This window comes from Rosa chinensis, chromosome 6 (genome assembly GCF_002994745.2).
Source record: "Rosa chinensis cultivar Old Blush chromosome 6, RchiOBHm-V2, whole genome shotgun sequence".
In the NCBI taxonomy this organism is placed as follows: Eukaryota; Viridiplantae; Streptophyta; class Magnoliopsida; order Rosales; family Rosaceae; genus Rosa; species Rosa chinensis.
Genome location: NC_037093.1, coordinates 59,189,188 through 59,199,322, shown reverse-complemented (window position 1 = coordinate 59,199,322; position 10,135 = coordinate 59,189,188). Strand labels below are relative to the sequence as shown.

Genomic DNA, 10,135 nt, shown 5'->3' with positions numbered 1-10,135 from the left:
CAGTTTTCATGCTAAATTTGTGGCACTTTTGATGTCAACCCCTCCAATGAACACACACATAATGAAGACGTGACATGAAAAAGTGCCACAAATTTAGCATATGAAAGGTTATTCTCTCAATTTCTATTAGTTGAGCAGGTTATGCAAACATGAAGTTCTGTGTTCAAATGCAGCAGCAGCAGCTATACATCATGAAGCAGTTTCTCTGCGCAGTTTTCCTCTTCGGTCTCAATGTTGGAGGTAATCTCTTGGCATTTTTAAGGCCTAGCGAGTAATTTATATATGCATCGTCAGTACTTAATCCAAGTTTCTGTGCAGGCCAGTGCTTTGGTTGCTCTGTGAAGGATATCTCAATTGAACAATCTCAGACGGGAAAGTCGGTCAAAAACAAGCCAGAATGGAATGTGACGATCGCGAATGGTTGCTCGTGTTCTCAACTGAATGTTAAACTAGCCTGCGATGGATTTCAAACTGTTGAAGACATTGATCCTTCCATTTTAAGTGTATCTGGTGGTGAGTGTCTAGTCAAGAATGGCCAACCTGTCTATGCCAATGGAGGTTTCAACTTCTTCTATGCTTGGGACACTTCATTTTCTTTCAATCCAATCTCCTCCCAAATTGCTTGCTCCTGAATCTAATTGTTCTTAATGTAGTACGTACTTTCGCATTTTGATGTATGATTTAGGTTTAAGTGCCTTTGTTTCCCCACCTTGTAGTGAGAACTACTTTCATGAAGTATATGTGTGAGAACTTTAGTTTTCAAAGTAAATGAGATCGATTCGAAGTAAATTCAGAGACCGACTAGTCTAAACGTCAGAAATTAATCATCGAATACATAGATTTTTTTTTTTTTTGGAAACAAAAGACGACAAACTTTATTGATGAATTAACTTGTACATGAAGTAGAAAAAAATCCATCAAGTTCTGGAGGGACATGCCCACTCCATGAAGCTTGTGCACCAAACAACAGAGCATACTTAGCCACCTTATGTGCTAGTTTATTCGATTCCCTATAAACATGAGAAAAGAATGATCCTGCTAGAGAAGATAATAAAGAAGAGATATCATCAATTATTCTGCGAAAATCTGAAGTATCCTCACCTAATTTAGCGCAAATAGCTTGCACAACTTGTAGACAATCAGCCTCAAACATGACTGGCCCCAAATTGTTATCCACTACTACCTTGCATGCCAACCGACAAGCCGAGGCCTCAACTACCATAGATTAGTTTTACGTAGTCAATCAATTTAGGAAGAGAATTAATGTACATAGACCAACGATGAAAAAGGGAATGTTCCTTAATTTGAAATCTGGTAGCAGTGGAGCTCGTATGGCACAAGCAGTTAGATAGACTGCTCGATCCGGTTGGATATTTTAAAATAAATGTTGATGAGCAACAAAGAAGGGCATTGCTGGTTTCGTTGCAAGAGATTGGCAGGGGTACTATGTTGGCAGGGGGTGGTAAGCCTCTGCGTGGTCTGCTATCACCTGAACATAGCTGAGGCAGTGGCATGTAAAAAGGCCTTTAAATTTGTGATAACAAATATGCTTCTCCCAGCTATAGTGGGGACGGACTCCCAATTGGTTCATAGACAATTGGTGAGTAGAGAGGGCAATAATATGTCCATTCTGGGACGTATCTATGATGATTTGGAGGTGATTTTGGAGACTCATACTAATATGCGGGTGGTTCATACCAAGAGAAGTGCAAACAGAGTGTGGCTCATCTCATGGCAGCTCATTCTAGTTCTCTCCCTGAGGAAACCTTTAACTTTTCTTCTCCTTCCTTTTTACAATAAGCTGCATTAGCAGCTGAAATTTGTAATATGTAAGCTATGTCTGATCTCCTTAATTTCTCTCAAAAAAAAAAAAAAAAGGAAAAAGGGAATGTATTATACCTTCAGCAAATATAGGGGACTGAAATTTGCACACCCATTTTTACAAACTATACTCCCTTTGAATTATTTAATATTATTTTATTTAGTACTCTCAATTCTCTTCCACAATTACCCTCACTTCTTTACCTGTCTTCCCATCACACCAACTTCTCTCTCATGATTCCCAGACTTGCAATTAGAAAGAGATAGGATAATCCAAATTGCCAAGTACCCTTTTGGCTATAGCCGTGCGAAAGGGAACAATTTTCTCTAACAAATTAATTTGTTTGAAATGCAAATTCGATTTTAAATTGAGAGGAGAAGATGGTTTTAGGGGTTCACTTTCTGGAAATTGGAAATTTTGATATTGGTCACAAACGCTAGAAATCCAAATAAGATTAGTTTGGATTTCTGGGTGTGTTTGATTTCTTATTTATGGTTTCCTTTGGATTTGATGGAGAGATTGATGAAGTTATTTAGGGTGGAAGAGATTGGGTTGGAGTGAATAGCATAGATGGTAAAGAAGAGATGGAAATTAGTGAGGAGATTGGATTCAACTAAGTATGACGACTAAATTTATATGCACCTTGATTCTCTCTATTTGAGAAACCCAACATCATGAGAAAGAAGAGTTTGGCAGCTCTTATCTCCACCCAAAGGATATCAGTCATATATCTTCCTTTTATTCGAAATTTCATCAGTTCACCTTTATCTGGTTTCTTCATAGAGAACAAGAAATGTGAGAGAGCAAAACAGATCAGGAGAAACGCAGAAGAACAGAGAGAGAGAGAATGAGACTGCAATCTATGTGAGAGAGGGAGAATGAGACGTTTGAGTGATGAAAGAATTGATATTGCAGATACAGACTTTAATCTCTAATTACCCAAAGACAAAGATCTATTTGATACTGGGCATATCAATTTAGGACGAGATATAAGGAAGATGTAGAAATTCAATTGATATGAAGAAGATTTAAAACAAGTAGAAGGAGAAAATGAAGATAGGAGAGGAAGACATAAGAAGATGTGGAGTTTTGAGACTCGACCGATGACGAAGTGTGGAGGGTAGTTTCGTAAAATCATTATCAAGGGAGTGTAGAATGTAAAATTGGGTGTGCATATTTCACTGATGACACGTAGATTTACGAAAAAAACAAATATATAGCTCACATTAGAAAGAATGAAAATAAGGGCAATTAATTATTTTAAATAAGAAAAAAATCAAAGGAATAAATTGATTGTAATAAATTCTAAATTTGTGTTTATAACTAAAGGAAATAATTCAAGTCCACAAATAGAGTTTTTCTATTGGAAACTCCAAATTTACTCACTTGACCTCTATGCTTTTTACACCTCTTATCAAATTTTCAAATACTAAATTTACTCACTAAACCTCACTAAATTTCCTCAAATAACCTCACTTATATAATTTGAAAACAAATTATTGTCTTTAAAATAAAAAATTTAGTCATTTTAATGATTTAATCACTCTATAAATATTAACTAAATATACATTTCTTAATCAAACTTGAGTTTCAAAATTAATGTCTAATCAATAAGAAAATGCCATGAACTATTATGTTTTTTTTTTTCTATTTTAGCTGTGCAAAAAAAAAAATCATTTGTTTTTATTCTCAAAAAAAAAAATCATTCGTTTTTTAATGTTTATTTTTTTCTGTATTTTTTATACCACATGATTAATTATTTAAATATTTTTAGTTTTTTTTTTTTGCAAATATAATGGATCACTTAGATTTAGGTCATAAATCATAAGAGGATTTATTTTTTTTCCCTCATCATTATGCGTTCAACATATATATCATATATTTTTATGTCACATGATTTTAACCATATTTTAAATTCTTATTAAATATATATGAATGCTTTAATGAGTATGTAGTGAAATTGGAAAATAAAAATAGATAAGGAAAATAATAAGGAATACAATCTAATATTATTGAATTGGAAAGTCTACATAAAATAAATATAATATTTTTTTGGTATAATTATTGTCCTTAATAGTCATTTTATAGTAGGTTATATATGTCATTTAATAATTCATAATAGAGTGAGGTCAAGTGAGCAGATTTGGAGGTCCCAATAGAAACTCTCCCACAAATATTACATTTAAGAAAGGTTTTATTTAGTTAACATCCTATTTAATTAGAATGGCAAAATAGTTAAGAAAAACATGAAAAATTATAGACATCTACCCTATAAAGAAGGACAATTATGTCAATTAAGTGTATATTAAAACAATATATATATATATGGGTGTATTTTTCCTAATTTTATAAGCTTTATTTTTTAGATTTATATCTAATTTTCTCTTGCATGATCATCCCCTTTATCACGAAAATCAAACAATAGAATCCATGCATGTATTCATCATGAAAAGGAATGTACACAGAATTATCAACTAGCATTCATTAGGCAGATCAATATAAATAAGACCATCAGGGCACCATCTACCTCCACCAAAGATTGATTTACCACAACTAAAGATCTAAAGCATTCTTAGTTAACAATGGCCACCATCGCCAACTCTCTCACTGTCATTGTCCTCTTCAGTCTCATTAGTCATGGTAAACTTTTGCTCCAAGTATATGCAACACCTCTCACAATAGCTAGTCACGTAATCATTATTCGTGAAAGTGATCGTTCTTTTATTCATATCATTTTATTGTGCTTCGATTTTCATTTTTTTTTTGCTTTTTCCCTTTTTGGTTTTATATTGAAATGGATCGAACTCTGAATCTATAGTGTTAGGGCACCTCCTTGAAAAATAAAAAAGCTTATAATAGATGATAAAAAAATTAAAATAATAAATCATGAAGCTCTATGCGCAGTTTTCCTCTTCGGTCTCATTGTTGGAGGTAATCTCTTGGCATTTTTAAGGCCTAGCGAGTAATTTATATATGCATCGTCAGTACTTAATCCAAGTTTCTGTGCAGGCCAGTGCTTTGGTTGCTCTGTGAAGGATATCTCAATTGAACAATCTCAGACGGGAAAGTCGGTCCAAAACAAGCCAGAATGGAATGTGACGATCGCGAATGGTTGCTCGTGTTCTCAACTGAATGTTAAACTAGCCTGCGATGGATTTCAAACTGTTGAAGACATTGATCCTTCCATTTTAAGTGTATCTGGTGGTGAGTGTCTGGTCAAGAATGGCCAACCTGTCTATGCCAATGGAGGTTTCAACTTCATCTATGCTTGGGACACTTCATTTTCTTTCAATCCAATCTCCTCCCAAATTGCTTGCTCCTGAATCTAATTGTTCTTAATGTAGTACTTTCGCATTTTGATGTATGATTTAGGTTTAAGTGCCTTTGTTTCCCCACCTTGTAGTGAGAACTACTTTCATGAAGTATATGTGTGAGAACTTTAGTTTTCAAAGTAAATGAGATCGATTCGAAGTAAATTCAGAGACCGACTAGTCTAAACGTCAGAAATTAATCATCGAATACATAGATTTCTTTTTTTTTTGGAAACAAAGGACGACAAACTTTATTGATGAATTAACTTGTACATGAAGTAGAAAAAAATCCATCAAGTTCTGGAGGGACATGCCCACTCCATGAAGCTTGTGCACCAAACAACAGAGCATACTTAGCCACCTTATGTGCTAGTTTATTCGATTCCCTATAAACATGAGAAAAGAATGATCCTGCTAGAGAAGATAATAAAGAAGAGATATCATCAATAATTATGACAAAATCTGAAGTATCCTCACCTTCAGCGCAAATAGCTTGCAGAACTTGTAGACAATCAGCCTCAAACATGACTGGCCCCAAATTGTTATCCACTACTACCTTGCATGCCAACCGACAAGCTCAGGCCTCAACTACCATAGATTAGTTTTACGTAGTCAATCAATTTAGGAAGAGAATTAATGTACATAGACCAACGATGAAAAAGGAATGTTCCTTAATTTGAAATCTGGTAGCAGTGGAGCTCGTATGGCACAAGCAGTTAGATAGACTGCTCGATCCGGTTGGATGTTTTAAAATGAATGTTGATGAGCAACAAAGAAGGGCAGTGCTGGTTTCGTTGCAACAGATTGGCAGGGGTACTATGTTGGCAGGCGGTGGTAAGCCTCTGCGTGGTCTGCTATCACCTGAACATAGCTGAGGCAGTGGCATGTAAAAAGGCCTTTAAATTTGTGATAACAAATATGCTTCTCCCAGCTATAGTGGGGACGGACTCCCAATTGGTTCATAGACAATTGGTGAGTAGAGAGGGCAATAATATGTCCATTCTGGGACGTATCTATGATGATTTGGAGGTGATTTTGGAGACTCATACTAATATGCGGGTGGTTCATACCAAGAGAAGTGCAAACAGAGTGTGGCTCATCTCATGGCAGCTCATTCTAGTTCTCTCCCTGAGGAAACCTTTAACTTTTCTTCTCCTTCCTTTTTACAAGCTGCATTAGCAGCTGAAATTTGTAATATGTAAGCTATGTCTGACTTCTCTCAAAAAAAAAAAAAAAAGGAAAAAGGGAATGTATTATACCTTCAGTAAATATATGATGACACATAGATTTACCAAAAAAACAAATATATAGCTCACATTAGAAAGAATGAATATAAGGGCAATTAATTATTTTAAATAAGAAAAATATCAAAGGAATAAATTGATTGTAATAAATTCTAAATTTGTGTTTATAACTGACGTCATAATTCAAGTCCACAAATATTACATTTAGTTAACATCCTATTTAATTAGGGGAGCTTCTATTTATACCTCTAAATTTGGCATTTGGACCTCCCCACTTAATAGACCTCCAACTTACTTTTACAAATAACCATTTTGCTATCTACACCTCTCTAATCTTCCTAAAATGCCCATCGTTCAATAAAATCAATAAAAGCTCTTTTTTAAAAGATTCTATTCATACTTTCAAAAATCATTAGTTGGACCTCCTTTAATTTTTGAAGATTTGGAATTGCAGCAATTTTTCTTTTTTCATTTTTGGAAGTTCATCCTCCATATACGAGTTACAGAGGTGCTAGCACTTTTTTAATGAATTGTTGACTCTTGGTTAGCGTAGGCAACAATACCATGTTTGCTCATCATCTTGTACAAATATGTTTTCCAAGTATTATTTTCATTGCATTTAGGTGTCATTTGTTAGATCAAAAGTGGACTCATCACAAGTTATCCTAAAGCAACTAGGAAACCATTAAAACATTAAGTCGAATACAACATGGATCTGGAAAAGAATCAACCTAGATATCTAATGTGATAGTGTATTTAGCATTGGATTAGGAATCCATTATTTGGACTACAAGAAAGTCCTAAACTATGATGCATTAGGATTCTTACATACAAGACTTGATCCTTCAGGAAAACCTTTATGGGAGGATTCTTAGGACTAGTACTTGTATAAATAAGAGGTTAGGGTCCCTATTATCATCACCGTCTACAAGCATTGTGTTTTGCCCATTCAGAAGCTTCAGTTGGTGAATAGCAGAAGACTTCAACCTTGCCTTCATCCTTGTTTCTGCAGCTGCAACAATGGCCTCGACCTTGGACATAAATGGTATGTTTTGAATCCTCTGATAGTGAAGATGGACTTGTATGTGTGAGCTTGTTTTGTAATTAAGTTTTACATCATTATCCCTAAAATGATTCAATAGCAACTTGAAATGAACATGGTTCTTTTGTTTTAGATATGTATGGGATAGTGGAGGAAATTACAATAATCAACCATGAGTCTAGTGCATTCTCTATAGATTTATATCATAAGGTTGAATTTTTCATCATATCTATAGAATAGTTCCACATAAAATTGCTCTGATTGATGATGTGCGGGAAGATCGATCTTGTGGACAACTACCCATTGTTGCATTTATCATATAAACATGCTGGAGTACTGTTTTTTGTCGCCACTCGTTCACATGTTTGTTTGCATTCAGAATGAGTAGGGCTTCATCAACTGAGGTGTCTTTGTATTTTCCATTTTCTCTCCTTTTATGTTTTATTTTTTTAATAGCGCAGTGATAGATCTTGTAAATAGTCAGCTGTGTGAGCAAGGAAGTCTATCACTTTACAAGGACAAAGTCAAATTCTGAAAATTTTGACTACAACGTTAAATAACGTTTGACGATATATATTTTAGCGTTTATATTAGAGGAGAAAGTTTTTTCCAAGTTGAAAAGTATTACTGTTCGTAGAGATAAGAAGAGAAATTTTTTTTCCCCTTATTTATGTCTTTATTAGTAATTTGACATGAGTTGACAAAGTCAACTATTATTTGAAAAAATGGAGAGGTCCAAATACTAATATTGGAGGTATGGATAGAAACTCCTTTTAATTAGAATGGCAAAATAGTTAAGAAAAAACATGAAAAATTATAGACATCTACCCTATAAAGAAGGACAATTATGTCAATTAAGTGTATATTAAAACAATATATATATATATATATATATATGGGTGTATTTTTCCTAATTTTATAAGCTTTATTTTTTAGATTTATATCTAATTTTCTCTTGCATGATCATCCCCTTTATCACGAAAATCAAACAATAGAATCCATGCATGTATTCATCATGAAAAGGAATGTACACAGAATTATCAACTAGCATTCATTAGGCAGATCAATATAAATAAGACCATCAGGGCACCATCTACCTCCACCAAATTAAGATTGATTTACCACAACTAAAGATCTAAAGCATTCTTAGTTAACAATGGCCACCATCGCCAACTCTCTCATTGTCATTGTCCTCTTCAGTCTCATTAGCCATGGTAAACTTTTGCTCCAAGTATATGCAACATCTCTCACAATATAGCTAGTCACGTAATCATTATTCGTGAAAGTGATCGGTCTTTTATTCAATACAATGATATGTGCTTCGATTTTTTTTTTTTTTCCTTTTTCCCTTTTTGGTTTTATATTGAAATGGATCGAACTCTGAATCTATCATCGATCATGTTATATTGCAGGGTTATGCGTTATTTGCACCAATAAGGACATTCAGATCGTTACGACACGGAGTGGGAAGGTGGTTCAAGGCAAACCCGAATGGAACGTGGTGGTGACTAACAACTGCAAGTGCTCTCAAGCCATGATTAAACTGAGTTGCAAGGGATTTCAGACTGTAGAGCCGGTCAGTTCTTCGATCCTATCGGAGGTAGGTGTTGACACATATCAACTCATCAACGGCGATAGCTTGGCTCCTGGTGCTTTTGTCAAGTTCTCCTATGCTTGGGATTCTCCTTCCAGTATATTGCCTGCTGACTCTGTTTCTATTCCTTGCTAATTAAGCATTAGTTTAAGGTTTTGAATAAGTGATTGTTGGAGTTTTAAGGTTTTGAATAAGTGAATGTTGAAGTTCGTCAATTTCATTGTAATACATGCAGACGTTCATTAATATATGGCAACTCAAGTTGTGATTTTTGCATGATTAACATCTTAATTAATGGTTTTATCCAAGATATGTTAAACAACGACAAGCGTGGCCTGTGGCCCACCATTGTACCGATACTGTCCCAACTTAACCACCCGATAGGTGTTGGGTTTTAATCACAAAAGGCCTCGGTACAATTGAGTGAGATCCACCCACTTATAAGTTATGCATATTCCTATATGATCTCCCAGCAAGAAGTATATGCGTGTTTATAAATTTAACTTAGAAATATAAAGTGCAAGACACTAAAATTTGATGCATAAAAGTGTAAGACTTAATGTGGACTATCAATATTCGTCAAGTATTACAATAACTAAGCTGCATACTTACAAAACAAGCAAAATAGACATTCCTAGTGTTAATCGGTTCGGTGTTGGATTTTCTATTGATATCAATACTGATTTAAGAGTTTATTTTGCTAATGAGGTATACCTAAATCGCCAGGTCTCTTATATATTGTCATTATTGCTTTCTTCAGTCTCATTAGCCAAGGTAAAGTAGCATAGTGCATTCTTCACTTACACTTTTGCTCCGAGCATATGCAATATCTCTCATATATATTAGCTAGTCATGTAATCAGTACAGTGATACGTAGGTTCTTTCAAATTTTTTTGTTATTGGAAGGGATGGAGGCATCGAGCTTTAAATCTATCTTAATCTGGGCTCATTGCAGGATTATGCGATATTTGCGCTAATAACAACATTAAGATCGTTACTACCGAAAGTGGAAAGGTGTTTCAATAAGGCAAACCCGAATGGAACGTGGTGGTGACCAACACCTGCAACTCTGCAAGTGTGCTCAAGCCAATATAAAAGTGACCTGCAAGGCATTTCAGAATG

At 34.7% G+C, this 10,135-nt stretch overlaps 3 protein-coding genes across 3 annotated transcripts; all 3 read left to right on the top strand.

Annotated features, from left to right (window-relative positions):
• The first annotated feature begins 102 nt into the window (after positions 1–102).
• LOC121048897 lies at positions 103–699 on the top strand. Its single transcript, XM_040508132.1, has 2 exons — positions 103–240; positions 319–699. Exons 1-2 carry the CDS (start codon positions 150–152, stop codon positions 630–632), a joined length of 405 nt encoding a protein of 134 aa, XP_040364066.1. The 5' UTR covers positions 103–149; the 3' UTR covers positions 633–699.
• Positions 700–4,404: 3,705 nt separating this feature from the next.
• On the top strand, positions 4,405–5,145 carry LOC112171676. Its single transcript, XM_024308823.1, has 2 exons — positions 4,405–4,462; positions 4,832–5,145. The coding sequence occupies exons 1-2, from the start codon at positions 4,405–4,407 to the stop codon at positions 5,143–5,145; spliced, it is 372 nt and encodes a 123-aa protein (XP_024164591.1).
• Positions 5,146–8,575: 3,430 nt separating this feature from the next.
• On the top strand, positions 8,576–9,148 carry LOC112171675. Its single transcript, XM_024308822.1, has 2 exons — positions 8,576–8,633; positions 8,832–9,148. Exons 1-2 carry the CDS (start codon positions 8,576–8,578, stop codon positions 9,146–9,148), a joined length of 375 nt encoding a protein of 124 aa, XP_024164590.1.
• Positions 9,149–10,135: the final 987 nt, after the last annotated feature.